At 41.3% G+C, this 21,599-nt stretch overlaps 1 protein-coding gene across 6 annotated transcripts in view; it reads right to left on the bottom strand.

Annotated features, from left to right (window-relative positions):
- eps15l1a (epidermal growth factor receptor pathway substrate 15-like 1a) overlaps positions 1-21,599 on the bottom strand; it is a 487,464-nt gene that overhangs the window by 359,176 nt on the left and 106,689 nt on the right. For 4 of the 6 annotated variants that reach the window (XM_073068849.1, XM_073068854.1, XM_073068848.1 and 1 more), the window contains 4 exons: positions 19,889-19,936; positions 19,709-19,804; positions 18,992-19,084; positions 1,150-1,215 (listed from right to left, as the gene is read on the bottom strand). In XM_073068849.1, coding sequence (XP_072924950.1) covers positions 1,150-1,215; positions 18,992-19,084; positions 19,709-19,804; positions 19,889-19,936 — 303 coding nt within the window. The remainder of the gene's footprint in view (positions 1-1,149; positions 1,216-18,991; positions 19,085-19,708; positions 19,805-19,888; positions 19,937-21,599) is intronic. The other 2 variants (XM_073068850.1, XM_073068851.1) reach the window with 2 other exon arrangements.

A 21,599-nucleotide genomic window follows, 5' to 3' on the forward strand; every position in this document is an offset into this window, starting at 1 on the left:
CTCTTCACCCAAATGACAATTATCCTTTCTCTGTCTCATTGCTGCTCACTTTAGCACCCTATGTATTGTCTTTAAATGTTAAACCAAAGTGTTGAAACAATTATGTCTCCATCCAACTTATGATCTATTTGCCAAGAAGAGATCCAATATCAATTGTGTTTGGACTTTGAATGTCAGAAGTAAGTTCTTTACAGAGAGTGGTGGGTGCATGGCAATGCCCTGCCAGGGGTGGTGGTTGAGGAAGCTGCAATAGAGGCATTTATGCATCTTTTAGATAGGCACATGGATAGAAAAATGGAGGGTTATGTAGGTTTCTGGATCCATACACTATGTTAACTCTAAATACCTCATTGCTTTCTTCACTTCCTTTTTACTTACCCTCCTTGTGTACACAGAAGCCTTTAAACTAGAACATTTATCTCAGGTAACAAGGCCTTAAATTTTAAACAATCTGAGTAAAAGTAAAAAAATTAGTTTTTTTTATTTGATTAATGAGCAATTGGAGTAACTATTTTATAATTAGTTACACACAGATGGGATATTCCTATTAGGGGAGGTATTTTCTTTATATGTATCTATAAACCTTAATCAGATTAGCTTTAAGTTTTTTTTGGTATGAATTTTGAAAATCTGTCTTCATAAGATGTTATTCCACCCCATCAAAAAAAGAGAGAAAGATAATGAAAATCACAGATACACACCTAACTGAAGAAAAAGCATTTCAGGATGTATATCATATACATTTCTCTGACAATAAATTTGAGCTTTGAACCCTAACTGACCCATGCCATCCATGAACTGGTTCCACAAGCATAGCACTCTTTGAATTTGCATCAGACACCTAGAATTGTGATTGCGTATTCCCAAAACAGAACAAAGTTTTCTTTTCATTCCAACCTTATGATAGAACTCTCTCTGCACTATTATATTGCTCTATTTCTCCTCACTGAGACCTTTAACAGATGTCAAGCTGGAACTGCTGCATACCATGAGTCATTTCTTATTAGCAATACAGTTGAGAAGAGTTATTTTTAATAGGTCCATTACCAAAAGCTACTATCAACTCATCCAATTTGGACTGGTTTTCTGCTCTATAAAATCTAATCCATTCAAATCAACCAAAATTGCATGGTCAGTTACCCAACTCACCCTTACAGCCCAGTGCACATCTGAAGAGGGAGAGGGTGTTATTAATAAGGGACTGCTGCTGTCATGCTGCCAAAATAAAACAAAAGGTAAGTCATTAGTAAACAAAGAACAGGAAGTTCCAAGAGTGAAACCTTTCATTAAGTCACACATTCAAGCACTAGCATGTCCAAAGAACCAGCCATGAAATGAAAACTGAAAGTTGCTGCAGAGGTTACTTTTAGTTATGCAACAAACTCATATATGACAGTAAGCATCCAAACTTATTAATAAATCATGACCGACCAACAACTAATTAAAATAGCCCAGTGAAGTCCAGCAACAAATCACAATTGAATGATCATATTTAGAACAGTGATACTCCTGTTCCACAGGATATTACACATAAATCTATTTGAAGTTTTGGTACAGCTTAAGCAATTAATTACTGAGCACCACATTAGGATTTTAATAGAGGAAGTATTAATTTACATGAAGGTAATAAGAATGATAGGCTTGGTTATTTATGTATCTATTGGTTTGTTCTGAGATACACTGCGGAATAGGCCTTTCCAGCCCTTTGAACCATGACTCCTAGCAATTCTGATTTAAACCTAGCCTAAATATGGACCAATTTACGATGACTAATTAACCTACCAGTGTTTGGACTGTGGGAGGAAACCCATGCAGTCACAGGGAGAATGTACAAACTCCTTACAGGCAGCGGAAGGAATTGAACCCCAGTCGCCTGTACTGTACAGCGCTGTGCTAAACACTACGCTACACTTTATTCTTTATCAGGAAAGAAATAATACTGAAGAGCAATGCTAAAACTTGAGTAGGTATAACCTACTGGAGCCTTCAAGCCTGCCCCACCTTTCAATAAAATCACAAGACCATAAGGCATAGAAGCAGAATTAGACCATACCGTCCATCAAGTCTGCTCCGCCAATCCATCATGGCTGATTTACTATACCTCTCAACCCCATTCTCCAGCCTTTTTCCTGTAACTTTTCAATCTCCACTTTAAATACACCCAATAACTTGGCCCCAACTGCCATATGTAGCAATGAATTCCACAGATTCACAAACCTCAGGCTAAAGAAATTCCTTATCTCTGCCTAAAGAGCCTCCCTTGTATTCTGAGGCTGTGGCTTTGGGTCCCAGATTCCCTCACTATAGGAAACATCCTCACCACGTCCACTCTAAGTCCTTCAATGTTTGATGGGTTACAATGAGATGCCCCATCATTCTTCTCAAATCCAGCTAGTACATTTGTGGAACCTTGAAACACCACTCATACTTTAGTTAACCCTTTCATTCCTGGGATTATTCTTGTAAGCCTCTTCTGGACCCTCTCCAACAGGCTCCAAACTGCTCACCTTATAAAGCCTCACATTACATCTTTGCTTTTACATTCTAATTCTCTTGAAATGAATGTTAATAGTGCATTGGTGCAGGTGGTAAGAGTGGGCTCCCTCACCTCCACTCCTCTGACCCTCAAGACAGATGTCTCTCAGGGCTATGCCCTAAGCCACTCATTTACTCTCTGTATACCCATGACTATGACGCCACCCACAGCTCCAATTTGCTAATTAAATTTGCTGACAATACTACATTGATTGGCCTTATCTCAAATAATAATGAGGTAGCCTACAGAGAAGAAGTCATCACCCTGACACAGTGGTGTCAAGCAAAAAAAAAAATCTTCCTCAATGTCACAAAAACAAAGGAGCTGGTTATGGAATGGAGACATCAATGGATCAGGTACTGAGAGGGTGAACAGTTTAAGTTCCCCAGCATACGCATCACCACAGATCTCGCGTGGTCTATACATACCAGCTGTGTGGTGAAAAAGCACAACAGCGCCTCTTCCACCTCAGACAGTTGAAGTTTAGTATGGGTCCCTAAATCTTAAGGACTTTCTATAGGGGAACAATTGAGAGCATCCTGACTGGCTGCATTACTGCCTGGTATGGGAACTGTACTTCCCTCAATCACAGGTATCAGCAGAGAGTGGTGCGGACAACTCAGTGCATCTGTAGATGTAAACTTCCCACTACTCAGGACACTTACGGAGACAGGTGATTAAAATTTATTTACTAGATTTACTAAATCTACACATTTATTTCTACTACCAAAGTGCATGACCATGCATTTTCCAACATTGTATTTCACTTGCCACTCTCTTGCCCATTCTCCTAATCTATCTAAGTCCTTCTGCAGCCTTCCCATTTCCTCAACACTACCTGCCCCCCCACCAGTTTTCGTATCATCCAAAACTTGGCAACAAAGCTATCTATTCCATCATCTAAAACATTTATAAACAGCATAAAAAGAAGCAGTCCCAACACTGACCCCTGCAGAACACTACTAGTCACTGGCAGACAACCAGAAAGGGATCCTTTTATTCCCACTTGCTGGCTCCTACCAATCAGCCAGTGCTATAACTATGTTAGTAACTTTCCTGTAATACCATAGGCTCTTAACTTGGTAAGCAGCATCATGTGTGGCACCTTGTCAAAGGCCTCTGAAAATCCAAATATACAACATCCACTTCATCCCCTTCATCTATCCTATTTGTAATCTCCTCAAAGAATTCCAACAGGTTCGTCAGCAAGATTTTCCCTTAAGGAAACCATGCTGACTTTGTCCTATCTTGTCCTGTGTCAACAAGTACTCCATAACCTTATCCGCAAGCATGCAGGATATTCAACTCAACTTGATAACTCTGTTCATACAGTATGTGAACTTCTCCCATATGGAAGTGGATAAATGGCACAGGAATAGTCTATTAACTACCACTACAGTTAATGACCTGGTCTTGGATATACAAAGCAATTTTAAAGCAAAGGTAGAGCAGCAAGAATGGAACCCAGGACAGTGGTGTGCTCCTTTTACATGATATGTGAAGAGCAAATATAGGACATAGAAACATAGAAAATAGATGCAGGAGTAGGCCATTTGGCCCTTCGAGCCTGCACTGCCATTCAGTATGATCATGGCTGATCATCCAACTCAGAACCCTGTACCTGCTTTCTCTCCATACCCCCGATCCCTTTAGCCACAAAGGCCATATCTAATTCCCTCTTAAGTATAGCCAATGAACTGGCCTCAACTGTTTCCTGTGGCAGAGAATTCCACAGATTCACCACTCTCTGTGTGAAGAAGTTTTTCCTCATCTCAGTCCTAAAAGGCTTCCCCTTTATCCTTAAACTGTGACCCCTCGTTCTGGACTTCCCCAACATCAGGAACAATCTTCCTGTATCTAGCCTGTCCAATCCCTTTAGAATTTTATACGTTTCAATAAGATCCCCCTCAATCTTCTAAATTCCAGCGAGTATAAGCCTAGTCAATCCAGTCTTTCTTCATATGAAAGTCCTACCATCCCAGGAATCAATCTGGTGAACCTTCTTTGTACTCCCTCTATGGCAAGAATGTCTTTCCTCAGATTAGGGGACCAAAACTGCACACAATACTCCAGGTGTGGTCTCACCAAGGCCTTGTACAACTGCAGTAGAACCTCCCTGCTCCTGTACTTGAATCCTCTTGCCATGAATGCCAACATACCATTCACCTTTTTCACCGCCTGCTGACACTCAAAAGGAAGCTAAAAAGCAGGTCCTCAAAAGGTAGTAATTTTGGGGTTGATACCTATACCAATGAGGGTAAGAATAAAATGGTAAGGCAGATATGGCAGACGAATGTGTTGCTGAAGAACTGGTGCAGAGGACAGGGTCATGGATTATTGGTACCTCTTCTGGGGAAGGTATGACCTATACAAAATGGACAGATTACTCTGAACCAATGTCCTTACAGTAAGGTGTATTAGTGCTGTTAGAGTGGGTTTAAGCTAGGTTGGCAGAGGGATAGGAGCTACAGTCACAGGTCGGATGATGGAACAGTTTGTGTAAAGGTAGATGCAATGTGTAGAGAAACTTCAGGAAGGATAGGCACTGGGTAGGGCAGAATGTAGCTAGTTGGATGAGATGAAATGTGCTTACTTTAATGCAAGAAATATCAGGAACAAGAGTGATGAAATTAAAGAGAATGGATCAGCACTTGAAGCTACAATGTTGTGGCCAATACAAAGCTGTTGTGGCTGTCACAAGAGCAGGAATGGCTGCTGGTTTAGATGCTTCAAATAGACAGGGAGGGAGGCAGAAGATGTAGGAGAGTGGCATTGTTAATCAGCAATAATATCAAAGGCATCATGTCATGGTGGGTTCATCTTCTGAATCGTCATGGGTAGAAGTAAGAAACCAGAAGGAAAGAGTCACTCTATTGGGAGTATTCTACAGGCTTGCCAATAGCAACAGGGACAATGAGGAGCAGATCATGGAATAGTGCAAAAAATAATGTGTCTGGTATCACAATCATTTCAACTTTCCTAATATTGACTGGCACTACGTTGCTGCAAAAGGTTTAGATGGAGCAGAATTTGTTAGGTGTATCCAGGAAGGATTCCTGACACAATTATGTGGACAAGCTAAGGAGACACCATACTGGATCGAGAACAAGTGAATGAACCTGCTCAGGTGACAGATTTCTCAATGATAATGCATTTTGAAGACAATGACCATAACCCCCTGACCTATAGCACAACCTTGGACAAGGATAGGAGCAGATGGTATGGGTATTCAATTGGATGAGGGTTAATTATGTTACTATTAGGCAGGAACCTGGGGTGTAAACTGGGAACAGAAGTTTTCAGAAAATTGTACAATAGAAATGTTATGGCCATTTAGGGATCACTGACATAGGATTAGAACATAGAAGAGTACAGCACAGGAACAGGCCCTTCAACCTACAATGTTGTGCTGAATCAATTAAGTTAGTAATCAACTGGCCAACTAAACTAATTCCTTCTGAATACACAATGCCCATATCTTCTATTTTCTTCACATTCACGTGCCTACCTAAATGTTTCATAAAAGTCCCTAATGCACCTGCCTCTACCACCACCACAGGCAGCACATTCCAGAAATCCACCACTCTCTGTGCAAAAAAAACCCACCCCTCATATCTCATTATAGCACGGGCCCTCTAATCCAGACTGCACCCTGGTAAACCTCTTCTGCACCTTCAACATTCTTCCTATAATGACGCAACCAGACTGTATGCAAAACTCCAGGTACTGCCTAACTAGAATTTTATAAAGCTGCAAAATAACTTCTTGACTTTTGAATTTAAAGAGCAAACATGAGGAAATCTGCAGATGCTGGAAATTCAAACAACATACACAAAATGATGGTGGAACACAGCAGGCCAGGCAGCTTCTATAGAGGCTGCCTGGCCTGCTGTGTTCCACCAGCATTTTGTGTGTCTTGACTTTTGAACTCAGTGCCTCAACTAATAAAGCCAAGCATGCTATATACATTCTTAACCACCCTATCAATCTATTACCACTTTCAGGAAGCTATGAACTTGGACCCCAAGATCCCTTTTTCATCAACAACATTAAGGGTCTTGCCAGTTTTCTGCCCATATCAGCAAATGATCTATCTGCCAGTGTATTTGTCACCAGTCTTCTTGTTATCCTCAAATCTTAGTATCATCTGCAAACATAGTAACCAGTCCATCTACATTTTCATCCAGGTCATTTATACATATTACAAACAGCGGAGGTCACAGTAAAGATCCCTGCAAAACACCACTAATCACAGACCTCCAGCTAGAATAAGTCTCTGCCTTCTATGAGCAAGCCAGTTCTGAATCCAAGTGGCCAATTCACCATGGATCACATGCATCTTAATCCTCTGGATGAGCCTCCCATGACGGACCTTGTCAAATGCCTTTAAAATCCATGTAGATTACATCTACAACTCTACCTTCATCAATCACCCTTGTCACCTTGTCAAAAAATTCAATCAAATTATTAAGTCACAACCTAACCCGAACAAAGCCGTGCTGGCTCTCCCTAATTAGCCGTGTTTTCCAAATCCTATAAATCCTATCCCTAAGAATTCTTTCCAGTAACTGCCACTGACATGAGACAGACAGTTTCCAACATTATCCCTGGTATTCTTCTTGAATAATGGAACAACACTAGCTACTCACCAATCTTTTGGGACCTCATCTGTGACTAGAGAGGGCACAAAGCAATCTCTTCTTTTCCTTCTCTCAGTAACCTGGGGTATATCGATCAGGCCTGGGGACTCATCCACCTTAATGCTCTTTAAGAGACCCATCATAACCTCCTCCTTTACCTCAAAAAGTCCCAGCATACCAACACGCTCGGCACCAATCTCCCAATTCTCCGTGACCTTCTCCTTGGTAAATACTGATGTGTAAAGTACTCATGAAGGAACTTACCTATATCCTCTGCATCCAAGCAAATGTTCCCCCCCTTTATCCTTGAGTGGTCCTACCCTCTCCCTAGTTAAATCACAAACAAGAGAAAGTCTGCAGACGCTGGAAATCCGAGCAACACACACAAAATGCTGGAGGAATTGAGCAGCCAGGCAGCATCTATGGAAAAAAGTACAGTCGATGTTTTGGGCCAAAACCCTTCGGCAGGACTGGAGAAAAAAAACTGAGGAGAAGATTTGAAAGGTGGGGGAGGGGAGAGAGAAACATTAGGCCATAGGTGAAACCTGAAGGGGGAGGGATAAAGCAAAGAGCTAGGAAGTTGATTGGTAAAAGATACAGAAGGCCGTGGAAGAAAGGGTAGAGAAACACCAGAGGGAGGCGATGGGTGGGCAAGGAGAGAAGGTGAGAGAAAAGGGGATGGGAAATGGTGAACAAAGAGGGGCAGAAGCATTACTGGAAGTTTGAGAAGTTGATGTTCATGCCATCAGGTTGGAGGCGACCCGAACGGAATATAAGGTGTTGTTCCTCCAACCTAAGTGTGGCCTCATCACAACAGTGGAGGAGGCCATGGATGGACATATCGGAATGGGAATGGGAAGTGGAATTAAAATGGGTGACCACTGGGAGATCCCACTTGTTCTGGTGGACGGAGCATAGATGCTCGGCGAAGCAGTCTCCCAATCGATGTCGGGTCTCACCGATATACAGGAGGCCAAACCAGGAGCAACGAACACAGTATATGACCCCCAACAGGTTCACAGGTGAAGTGTTGCCTCACCTGAAACGACTGTTTAGGGCCCTGATTGGTAGTGAGGGTGGAGGTGTAGGGCTAGGTGTTGTTTCTCCAATCTAAGTGTGGCCTTGTGCCAGCTGTGGAGGAGGCCATGGATGGGCATATCGGAATGGAATGGGAAGTGGAATTAAAATAGGTGGCCACTGCGAGGTCTCGCTTATTCTAGTTCGCCGTACATCTAGGCTCCAACTGCCAGATTTTCATGGTTTTGGAGACGGGCTGATTCTACGCCGGTGCCTCTGACTAGCAAGAGAGGCACTCCAGGAGGACAAACAAGGAACATTGGGAGCAGCGGGATAGCTGCCGTGGACTGTGTATCCAGAGACCTGAGCCTTTCGGGTGCCGATTTTCTGGGCACAGAGCTCAGAAAAGCAACACAACAGGCTTTTAACATCATATAGGCCCCCTAGTAGCAGCAGAGATACCGAGGAGCAGATTGGGAGGCAGATTTTGGAAAGGTACAAAAATAACAGGGTTGTTATCATGGGTGACTTTAACTTCCCTAATATTGATTGGCACTTAGATTGGAGGGAATGGTACCGGAATATTGGAAGGAGGCGAATGTTGTCCCCTTGTTCAAAAAAGGTAGTAGGGATAGTCCAGGTAATTATAGACCAGTGAGCCTTATGTCTGTGGTGGGAAAGCTGTTGGAAAAGATTCTTAGAGATAGGATCTATGGGCATTTAGAGAATCATGGTCTGATCAGAGACAGTCAGCATGGCTTTGTGAAGGGCAGATCGTGCCTAACAAGCCTGATAGAGTTCTTTGAGGTGGTGACCAGGCATATAGATGAGGGTAGTGCAATGGATGTGATCTACATGGATTTTAGTAAGGCATTTGACAAGGTTCCACACGGTAGGCTTATTCAGAAAGTCAGAAGGCATGGGATCCAGGTGGATTCAGAATTGGCTTGCCTGCAGAAGGCAGAGGGTCGTGGTGGAGGGAGTACATTCAGATTGGAGGGTTGTGGCTAGTGGTGTCCCACAAGGATCTGTTCTGGGACCTCTACTTTTTGTGATTTTTATTAACGGCCTGGATGTGGGGGTAGAAGGGTGGGTTGGCAAGTTTGTAGACGACACAAAGATTGGTGGTGTTGTAGATAGTGTCGAGGATTGTCAAAGATTGCAGAGAGACATTGATAGGATGCATAAGTGGGCTGAGAAGTGGCAGACGGAGTTCAACCTGGAGAAGTGTGAGGTAGTACCCCTTGGAAGGACAAACTCCAAGGCAGAGTATGAAGTAAATGGCAGGATACTTGGGAGTGTGGAGGAGCAGAGGGATCCATGTCCACAGATCCCTGAAAATTGCCTCACAGGTAGATAGGGTAGTTAAGAAAGCTTATGGGGAGTTAGCTTTCATAAGTCGAGGGATAGAGCTTAAGAGACGCTATGTAATGATGCAGCTCTATAAAACTCTAGTTAGGCCACACTTGGAGTACTGTGTCCAGTTCTGGTCGCCTCACTATAGGAAGGATGTGGAAGCATTGGACAGGGTACAGAGGAGATTTACCAGAATGCTGCCTGGTTTAGAGAGTATGGATTATGATCAGAGATTAAGGGAGCTAGGGCTTTACTCTTTGGAGAGAAGGAGGATGAGAGGAGACATGATAAAGGTGTACAAGATATTAAGAGGAATAGACAGAGTGGACAGCCAGTGCCTCTTCCCCAGGGCACCACTGCTCAGTATAAGAGGACATGGCTTTAAGGTAAGGGGAGGGAAGTTCAAGGGGGATATTAGAGGAAGGTTTTTCACTCAGAGAGTGGTTGGTGTGTGGAATGCACTGCCTGAGTCAGTGGTGGAGGCAGATACACTAGTGAAGTTTAAGAGACTACTAGACAGGTATATGGAGGAATTTAAGGTGGAGGGTTATATGGGATGCAGGGAGGCAGGTTTTGAGGGTCGGCACAACATTGTGGGCCAAAGGGCCTGTAATGTGCTGTAATATTCTATAAATCTGCGAGTTGTTTGTTATATCTCCCCTCTCACTGTGAAATGGGAACACCTCTTTTTCCTTTTTAGGGAGCGAGAGAGCATGTGGTAGTCGAATTAAAGGGTGAATGAGTAGTCTTTGGGGTTCTGCAAGTCTGTGTCTTTATTGCCTCCGCTGCACGTTTGAGTGCTTGGTGGAGGGCACAGATGCTTTTTTACTGGTGGGAGGGGGGAGCTGGGGGGACTTTGGGGTTCTAGCATTTAACTGTCATTCATTCTTTGGGGCACTCCTCTGTTTTTGTGGATGTTTGCGAAAAGAATTTCAAGATGTATATTGTATACATTTCTCTAACATTAAATATACCTATTGAAACCTATTGAAGAAACCCTCCAGGATGCAACTAACAAATACTGCCCCATCTAAACCTTTATACCAAGTCCTAGTTTCTATTAGGGAAGCTGAGGTCCCTAATAATCTAATTGTTTTTCACAAATATCAGAAAATCTGCAGATGCTGGAAATCAAAGCAACACACACAAAATGCTGGAGGAGCTCAGCAAGCCAGGTGATAGCCCAAAAGGTCAACTGTATTTTTTTGCTGCTTGGCCTCCCTATTGTTTTTCCACCTTTTCTTTTTCTGCTTGCATATCTGTTCCTCAATATGCCAGCGCCTACAGGGGAGTATGTAGTAAATCTCATTGGAATGCACCCTTCCTATTTTTGATTACTATCCATATATCAGTGGATGGGCCCTCCATTATGTCACCTCTGAATATAGTTGTGATAGTTCCCTGATTAGTCATGTAATTCCCTTCTCTTTTACATTCCCATCTTTTCTAAACGTTGAAACCCTGGCTCATTAAGTACCCATTCTAGGTCCATCCTTCAATCAAGTTCCAAGTACTGATAGGGTTTTGGATAGGTTTGTCCCAGTGAAGCAGAGAAGGAATGGCAGAGTGACAAGACATGTGGAACAACAGATCAAGAGGAAGAAGGAAGAATACTTAAGGTTTAGGCAGCAAAGATCAGACAGGCCCTTGACAGTTATAAGGTACCCAGAAAGGAATCTTAAGAAGAGATTTAGGAGAGATGGAAGAGGAAATTAGGAGGCTTTGGTGAATAGGATTAAGGAAAACTCCAAAACATTCTACATGTATGTGAAGAACAAGAGAATGACTAGAGTGAGGGCCTGATGATAAAAGAGGAACGTGCTTGGAGCCAGAAGAGGTAGGGGAGGACATTAATGAATACCTGCTTCAGTATTCACCTGTTAGAGAGATCTTGACAAATGTGAGGTCAGCATAGGACAGACCAATGTGCTGGAACATGGTGAAATTAAGTAAGAGAAAGTGCTGGAACTTTTGAAAACATTAGGATAGATATGTCCCTGGGGCAAAATGGGATATACCCCAGGTTACTATTGTTGCAACTTTGGTGATGATCTTTGCCTCCTCACTGACCACAGGAGTAGCACCAGATGAATGGAGGATGGTAAATGTTATTGCTTTGTTCAAAGAAGGTAATAGATGTAATCCTGGGAATTATAGACCTGTGAGTCTTACATCAGTAGTGGGAAAACTATTGGAGAGAACTCTTCCAGACAGGGTTTACAAGCATTTGGAGAAGCATTGTCTGATTAGGGATATTCAGCATTGGTTTGGAAGGGGCAGATCCTGCCTTAAGAGCTTTATTTTTCTTTTTGAGCAAGTAACAAAACAAGTTGATGCAGGTAGAGTGAAGTATGTAGAGTGTATGGATTTTGGGTGGATGTTTGATAAGGTTCTCCATGCTAGGCTATTCAGTCAGGAGGCATGCTATCCAGGGAAACTTGGCTATGTGGATTCGGAATTGACTTGCCCACAGGAAGCAGAAGATGGTAGTATTTTGCCTGGAGTTTGGCGACCAGTGGTTTCTATTGGGATCTGTTCTGGGATCCCTGCTCTTTGCAAATTTTATAAATGACTTTGATGAGGAAATAGAAGCGTGCAGGTGACAGGAAGATTGGTGGTGTTATGGATAGTGTAGAAGCTTATTGTAGGTTATAACAGGACATTGGCAGGATGCAGAGCTGGGCTGAGAAGTTCAGAATGGTTAATATGAGAGGTCATACACTTAAAGTGATTAGAGGAAAGTCAAGGGGTGGATTTCAGAGGTATTTTTATTTTACATGGAGAGTGGTAGGTGCATGGAACGCTCTGCTCAGGGATGGTGAAGGCAAAGGCATTAAGGATATTTAAGAAACTCTTAAGATAAGCACATGAATAAACGAAAAAGATGGAGATCTTTGTGGAAAGGAAGGGCTAGATTGTTTTTGGTTAAAAGGTTATAACACCATGGGCTATAAAGCCTAAACGTTGCTGTACTGTTCTATGTTCTAACGGATGAAAAGAAACTTGGAAACTAGGAGAATATTAACAGACCAGGAAGACAATCTAGCAAAATGATCAGTCATAGCAGATAAAAGCTAACCCAGAAAAGTAATTTTTTTTTAGAAAGAATAACAAGCAGAGTTTTGAAAGAGATCTAGTAAAGGTGCCGCAACAAGTTTTTTGGAAATGTCATGTTAAGTTAGAAATGTCCATTTAAAAAGTTAGTAAACCACCGATTTGTTAATGGGGTACTAAAGCAAGAAAGTTATGCTAAAATTTAATAGTGCACCAGTGAAGACCCTTGGTGAAGTAGTTTCCCCTCATGTTCCCCTTAAACTATTCACCTTTCACCCTTAACCCATGGCCTCTGATTGTAGTCCCACACAACCTTGGTGGAAAAAGCCCGCATGCATTTACCCCATCAATACCCCTCATAATTTTGCATGCCTCTATCAAATCTCCTCTCAACCTATGTTCTAAGGATAAAGTCCTAACTTATTCAACCATACCTTATAACTCATGTCCTCCTGACCCGGTAAAATCCTTGTAAACTTCATCTGTACTCTTTCAACCTTGCCTACATCTTTCCTATAGGTAGGTGACCACGCCAAATTAGGCCTCACCAACATTTTTACCAACATCCCATCTCCTGTTCTCCTGAGAAGCCAATGTGCCCCAAGGCTTTCTTTACGGCCTTATCTACCTGTGATGCCACTTTCAATTAATTTAGGACCTGTATTCTCTGATCCCTTTATTCTACTACACTCCTCAGTACCCTACATTCACTGTGTAAGACCTACTCTGATAAGTCCTACCAAAGTGAAAAACACTTTGCACTTTTGCTGATCCAGTTAACTACATTATCATCCAGAATGTTGATATGGCTGACAAACAACAACTGGCCCAACACGAAACCCTGCAGAGCTCCACCTGTCACAGGCCTCCAGTCAGAGAGGCAACCAATACCACTCTCTGACTACTCCCACAAAGCCATCCTCTAATCCAATTTACTACCTCATTTTGAATGCCAAGCAACTGAAATTTCTTGACCAACCTCCCATGTGGGACTTTGTCAAATGCCTTGCTGAAGTCCACGTAGGCAACATCCACTTTCCTGGACAAATTTAGTTGAAAAACTCTATAAGATTGGTTAGACATGACCTATCATGCACAAAGTCATGCTGACTGTCCTTAATCAGTCCATGCCTATCCAAATACGTATACATCTATTCACTCAGAATACCTTCCAATAACCTTCCCACTACTGATGTCACACTCACCAGCCTATAATTTCCTGATTTATGTTTAGGGCCTTTCTTAAGTAGTGGAACAACACTGCTACCTCTCCTGTCACTAAGGATGATTTAAATTTCTCTGCTAGGGAGGGATCTGGCAATTGCTGCACTTGTCTCCCGTGGAATCCAAGGGAACACCTTGTCAGGCCCTGGGGATACATCCACCCTAATTTGCCTCAAGACAGCAAACACCTCCTCCTTTGTAATCTGTCCAACCATGAAGTTGATGCTGTTTTGCCTCACTTTTATAGACTCTGTGCCCATCTCCTGAGTAAATACAAATGTAAAAATTTATTTAAGATCTCCTCTATCTCTTTGGCTCCACATATGGACTACCATTCGGATATTCCAGAGGACCAATTCTGTCCCTTGCAATCCTTTTGCTCTCAACATATCTGTAGAATCCCTTAGGATTCTCCTTCACCTTATCTGCTAGGCCAACCTCATGCCTTCTTTAACCCTCCTGATTTCTTTCTTAAGTGCTCTCTTGCGCTTCTTATACTCCATAAGCACCTCATTTGTTCCCACCTGCCTATACCAGACCTGCCATGCATCTACTTTTTAATCCTTAACCAGGACCTCAATAGCTCTTGAAAACCAAGGTCCCCTATGCTTGCTATCTTTATCTTTTTATTCTGAAAGGCACATACAAGCTTTGTACTCTCAAAATTTCACTTTTGAAGAAGGCCTCCCACTTAACAAGTACACCTTTGCCAGAAAACAGCTTGTCCCAATCCACACACTTGGCAGATCCTTTCTGATACCATCAAAATTGTCCTTTCTCCAATGAGGAATCTCAGACTGCGGGCCAGACCCATCTTTTTCCATATTTATTGTGAAACTAATGGCATGGTGGTCAATAATGGCAAGGTGTTCTCCTACACAAACTTCTGTCAGCTGCCATGTCTCATTCCCCAACAACAGATCAAGTATCGTACATTCTCTCATTGGAACTTCTAAGTACTGATTAAGGAAACTTTCCTGAGCCCATTTGGCAAACTATCCCATATAGTCCTTTGTACATAAAATATGTGGAAAGTTAAATTCACCTATCATAAAAACCTCAAACATGAGAAAATCTACAGATACTGGAAATTCAAGCAACACACACAAAATGCTGGAGGAATTCAGCAAACCAGGTAGCATTATTGGAAATTAATAGACAGTTGATGTTTCAGACATAGATCCTTCATCAAGACCCCATTAACATAGTCATATCTTTCTTATTTCTCAGTTCCACCCATAATTCCTCACTAGTTGAATTCTCCTATCTGTCCTGACAGAGCACTGTCGTAGCCTTTACCATGAAAATTCCACGTCTCCTTCTTTAATCCCTCTGACTCTGTCGCATCTAAAACAACAGAACTCCAGAATATAGAGCTGCCAGTCCTGCCCCTTCTGCAATTGTCTTATTAATGGCCACAATTTCATAATTCCAGGTGCTGATCCATGCCCTGAGGTCATCCGCCTTTTCTACTTCTTGCTTTGAAATATACGCAGCTCAGGATGCTAGAGGCATCATGTTCAACCTTTTGATTCCTGACTTTGTCTGAGGTCTTACCAATATCTGTCTTAACAACCTCCCCAATAAATGTCTGGCACTCTGGTTCCCATACCCCTGGAATTTGAGTTTAAACCCCACCATGTAGCATTAGCAAACCCTCCCACTTAAGAATGCTAAGGACTCAATCCAAGATGTTCCAGACCCTGGTACCCGAGAGGCAACATATCAACCAGAAATCTTATTCTCATCCACAGAACCTCCTTTCTGTTTCCCTAAATAACGAATCCCCTATCACCAACACTTGCCTCTTCACCCCCCCCCCCCTCCCCTGCTGAATCACAGAGTCAGACTCATTGCCAGAGCCCTCACTGAAGTGTCTTCCCTCTGCTAGGTCATCCCCAACAGCATCCTAAGTGATATTATACCCATTGTGAAGGGGATGGCCGCCAGGGTACTCTGCACCAGCTGTTTAACCCCTTTAACCTTCCTGACTGTCACCCAGTTTCCTGTGTCCTGAACCTTGAGTGTAACTACTTCTCTATATGACCTATCTATTCCCCCCCCCCCCCCCCGCCGCCTCCCAAGTGATCCAGAGTTCCTCCAGTTCCAGCTCCAAATCCTTAATGCGGATTGTTAGAAGCTACAGCTGAATATACGTCTCACAGGTATGGTTGGCAGGAACACCGGAGGTCTCCCTGCCTTCCTATATCCTGCAAGAGGAACATTCCACTATCTTGACAGGCATCTCTACTGTTCTAACTGTGCAAATGTAAAGAGGTCTGATTGGTCACTGCTCAAAGTGTTTGTATCTAGAAGTCAATCCACTTCCATCTTAAATATATTCAAGACTCACCCTTCACTGCCTTTTGCAGCATAGAATTTCACAAACTCATTATATTCTTGAGTGAAGTTTTCTTTCTTCCCAGTGGCTTATTCCAAACGTTGTGACCCTGCATTCTTGACTCTCAGCATCCACTCTGTGTTTGTTTAGCAATGTTAGAACTGCGTAAATTTCAATAAGACTCACTTGAATTCCTCTAAATTCTGATCAATATAGGTCTAGTTAACCAAATTGCTCATGAAATATCCCTGTCACCTCATCCAAATTACTGAGTGAAAAGCTGAAGTCTAACCCAGTAATATCCAACAATCACAGCATGCTACTCCTAAAAAACATATTTATTCCTATTTAGCTTCATATCAATTTTTTGATCCATGCCTGTATATCATTCCAAATGTTTTCACTTTGTTTTTAAAAATCTTATGTGGGAATTTATCAAATGCCTTCTGAAAATCCATATCTATTAGTTTCCCTTACATACTCAACCAGTTATATTCTCAAAAAACTCCATTGAGTTTATCGAACAATACTTCCTATCCATAAATCCATATTGACTTTGTATAATTCCTTTGACATTTTTACAGGAGACAAAAGAGACTGCAAATGCTGGAATCTGGAGTTGGAAGCAACATCTATGAAGGGAAAGGAATAGTTGACAATTCATATCAAAACCCTCTATCAGAGCCGAGAGCATAAATGGGAGATAGCTGGTATTAAAAGGTGAGAGGTAGGGCAGAGGTAATAAGTATAATGAGTTGAGGAGGGAGATAATGAGCCTGGTAGGTCAAATAGCAAAGGAACAATGGGTGATGGGTAATGGGTAGAAACAGATAAGGAGGGAGAAAAAAGGGGGGCAGATATAGACAGGTGGGGTGGAGGAAAGCATGAAGGTAAAGACAAGAGGATAGTCATTGTTAAGTGGAAACACAAACAGTTGCAAATGATGAAATCTGATAAGGGTGGTGATAGTTAGAACCACTTATGAAAAAAGAATAATGTGCACAAGAAACTAAGTGGGAGAAGGGAATTAAACTTTGATATTCTTAAGTCCTGTAATTACATTTTTTTTATACAGGTCCACAATCCCTTATCCAAAATTCTGAAATCCAAAAAGCTCCAAAAACCGAAGTGTTTTTTGCCAACAGCTGACGTCACTCAGGTGTGATGTGGCAGCACTAGCAGAGGCTACCGGACGTCAATTGTGGCTCAGCGCTCGTACTGGTTACACGTGCATTTGCTGTTCACTGTTATTTTGTGTCACTGTTGACTTTATGTTTAATTTCACTGTGAAAATGCCAAAAAGAGCTGCAGATACCCTTATGGGTAACAATGAGAAAAAAAGGAAGCATCTATCATTATCAATAATGCAGAAAGTGGAGTTATTGCAGAAGCTTGATCGTGGTGTATCTGTGCGGCATCTTACTGAAGAATATGGTGTTGGAACTACCTCTGTATATGATTTAAAGAAATAGAAAGACAAGTTTCTGAAGTTTTATAGTGACAGCAACTTTCTACATTTATTCCAATAAGTCATTTACCATGTGTTTGATTCGGTTCATTTGAAGCTGTGTATTTTTATGTTTCAGTGAATGTTTCCGTTGAAAATAAAACATTTTTCTTGTCATTATTCCCTAAACACTACAGTATAACAACTATTTACATAGCATTTATAATGTATTAGGTATTATAAGTAATCTAGAGATGATTTAAAGTATACTGGAGGATGCGTGTAGGTCTGGAGCTCTGCTGGGTCCTAAAGTCCACCTGCATTGAGACAGGTTAAATAAGGGTCTTGAGCATACGTGTCTTTCTGGCATCCGTGGGGGGGGGGGGGCCTGGAACCAATAAGGAGGGATTCTGAAATCGGAAAAATTCTGAATTCCGAAATGCAACTGGCCCCAAGGATTTCAGATAAGGGACTGTGGACCTGTATAACTAAACTCAACATTTTCCCCACTGACCAGTCTGTTACTCCATTTTCTTCCCCCTTCATTTTTCAAATAGTGAAGGCATATTTGCCATCCCAATTACAGAACTGTTTGGAAAATTCACTAGCTTCATGACTACTATTAGCACTCTGGGATGCAGATTATCAGGCCCTCAGATTTTGTTGGCTTTCAGTATTGTATTATTTTCCCTGCCCCATTTTCTTTTACTAACTGTAATTTCGTTTCATTGCTCCATTTTGTTAGACTTTAAGTTCCCTAATATTTCCGCAAAGTTATTTGTGTCCTCTTATTTTTAATTGTTCCATTACTTCTTTGTTCTTCTAGGTAAACTGAAACTACCCAATGCCTGTAGCTCAGTTAAACAAAGAGAGCTAGGATATCTGGCAAAAGAACCTGAGGTAATATGAGAAAATAATTTTCAAACAGCAAGGTGCTCATGAGGAGAAATATACTATCAAAGTGGAAGACGACTGCAGATTAATGAGAAATACATAAATGATCAAGGTAAATTTGAGTGGAAATGAGGCAAGAGCAGTAGAGTGAAAACTAATAGTTCTTTTAAAGAGCAGCCACTAAGAATGGGCAAACAGTCTCCTTCAATGCTATTTGATTCCATAACCAATTTCCCTTTTCACCACTCTTCCAAATATCACAACAATTTATAACACATTGATTCCTCATTTAGCATACAGTATAGGAAATAAAATAGATGACAAGTGAACAAATGAACTTGCATTGACACACTTCTCAGAATTACACAGCACAGCAAAGCAATCCACAGCTAATGAAGTGTTTGGCACTACTGTAATATAGAAAACACAGTATCCAATACAGAAAAGATCAACAGACAGAAGTGAGATAAATACCAAATAACCTGTTTTTGTGATGCTGGCTGAGGGATAAATATTGGCCAAGATGCTAAAAGTATTCCCCTCATATTCTTCAAATAGTGCCATTTAACATCCATCTGAAAGGGCAAACAGGGCTTTAATTTAATGCCTTAACCAGAAAGACAAATGCAGCACTCTCTCTGTACTGCATTAAAGCATAAGGATGAAATAAAGAATTGAGTTTGATTGTAAAATTGCTTGGATTGGGAGCAAAAATACAAACTGCTCCTCCAGTTTGCTGATCTCCCTTTACATACCAATATAGATTCCCATGAAACAGGCAGCATTTATACACTGATGCTCCTATGCAAGAAAATGACTCTCTACTTACTCAAAATGGAGCTTTATATTTTACAAATCTATACTGTTGCTGGACCTCATGGAACACACTTCGAATAACTAACCAAGTTCTAATACCAATTGTGAAAAATGCTTCACTAACTGCAGCAGCAACATAGAGTTATTTTCTTATTTTATAAGCTATAAACAACCAGTTTTATTTTGCCAGTGTATACAAAAGAAATGATTTGTAAAATAGCATGTTCATGTTGCATATCAATGCAAAAAAAGATCAAATTAAAATAGCTTTGTTATATTAATAAAGTACAAACTAATATCCAGTTTCTACTGCACACAACTTTCATGAACTATCAGTCAAAGTATACATATTTAGAATTTTATTCAGTGGCTCAGACACTTACAAATTTGGGTGGTGGTAATGTTACATTTAGACTGCTCAGGCTAACATCATGGCCATTCTGTGCGCACGCAACCAGGCGTAAAGCTACATAAAAGCCCTAAAATGTAAACAAAGTGATAGGGGTGAGATGAATTAGTGAACAATCAGCATGTCAGAATCAGTAAAATCATGATGTACATACTTGTTTATCCAGATAGCCTTTGCCTTCAGGATCTGCTACATCCCAAATCTGCAGAGATCAAAACAAGGAGCTATATGAAAACTGTACATAAAAGAGCTCTTCTATTCCTTCTTCCAACATGTTCAAGTGCAGAGAAAGGCTCAGTCATTTTTGCTATCTTCAACATACTAACACATTTATTGGTTGAACAACATAATTCACAGTACTAAATTGTATATCAATCCATTAAGTCTACAGAAAATACTAAAGGGTGGTTTCCACAGACATACACTAAAATAATCTACTAATTTGAACACCACCACTCTCAGAAACAGTATGACCCTCGGCAGCACTAGTGTAGCAACATATTGAGACAGTAAAAACATGGTAAGAGAGAGGCACAAAAGATTCTGCAGATTCAGGAAACCTTGAGTAACACACACAAAATTCTGGAGGAACTCAGCATGAATGGAGGGAAGTTAGCAGTTCGGGCCAGAACACTTCAGCAGGACTGGAAAGGAAAGGGGCAGAAACCAGAATAAAAGGATGGGGGGGAAGAGAGAAGCTCAAGCTGATAGGCAATAGGTAAGTCCAGGTAAGTGGGTGAAGGTGGGGTGGGGGGTTGAAATGAGAAGCTAGGAGGTGATATGTGGAAGAGGTAAAGAGCTAAAGAAAACAGAGGTGAGGAACTGAGGGAGGTGATGGATAGATCAAAAGAGCAGGGTAGGAGAAAGAAAGGGTCAGATGGTCATCTGAATGAAGGAAAACAAAGGGAGGAGATAGGGAACAGAAGGGAGTGGTTACCAGAAGTTAAACAAATTAATGTTCATGCCATCAGGTTGGACACTACCAAATCAGAACATGAGATGTTGCTCCTCCAACCTGCAACTGGCCTCACTGTATTTTTCTTTAAGCATTATTTGAGAATAGCGCACTGCTTCATTAATAAACAGTCAGGTCCAGAAACACAAGCCTGAATCCCATCAAAGCAGCTGAAACTTAAATTCAGGTAATTAAATAACTTGATTACAGCAGTAAAGTACTGATGGCATCCAAAATTAATACTAAAATGCTAGAAATACTCAAGATTAGATGTCATCTGTTAAGAGAGAAAAATAAAATGCAATATATCAGAAATTTATTTGTTTTACTTATAAATAAATAATCTGAAACTAGAACAAATCAATTTAGAATCAGAAACGGCAACCATTAAACTTACTGTCTCTGGAAAATAAACATCAGGAGCATCACAATTACCTTGTCCAGCCTATAGGTGGCTCCAGACCCACAGCAAATGGATTAACTCAGCTTTTTGCAAAGGGCCATCGTAGCCCCAGTATTCAGTTGTAACATTAACACCTGGAAGAACCTAAGACACAAAAAAGTTGTTCCCAACACACTAGGCTTGCAGTCTTCCTCATCGACTCACAGAATTATACACTTCGACCAATATATCATTTTCTTTTCTTGACCTGTCCTCTGGCAATCAGAGAGCAGCAGTGAGATTTAAAGAAAGGATAAGGTAATCAACAGTATGAGGCTAGGATACAGAAAATAATTTGGTTTGTAAACATTCATGAAGGTTTAACAAATGAATGAATGACTGAGCTGATCAAATCCTTCAAACTGCCAGATGAATCTGCATGCAATGTAAAAGCGGTCATTGCCGAGTCCTCAAAGAAACAAAATCTTACAAACACCTCTTTTGTTTTGAACACCGAGGTTGTTATTC

Source organism: Hemitrygon akajei, chromosome 16 (genome assembly GCF_048418815.1).
Source record: "Hemitrygon akajei chromosome 16, sHemAka1.3, whole genome shotgun sequence".
NCBI classification, from domain to species: domain Eukaryota; kingdom Metazoa; phylum Chordata; class Chondrichthyes; order Myliobatiformes; family Dasyatidae; genus Hemitrygon; species Hemitrygon akajei.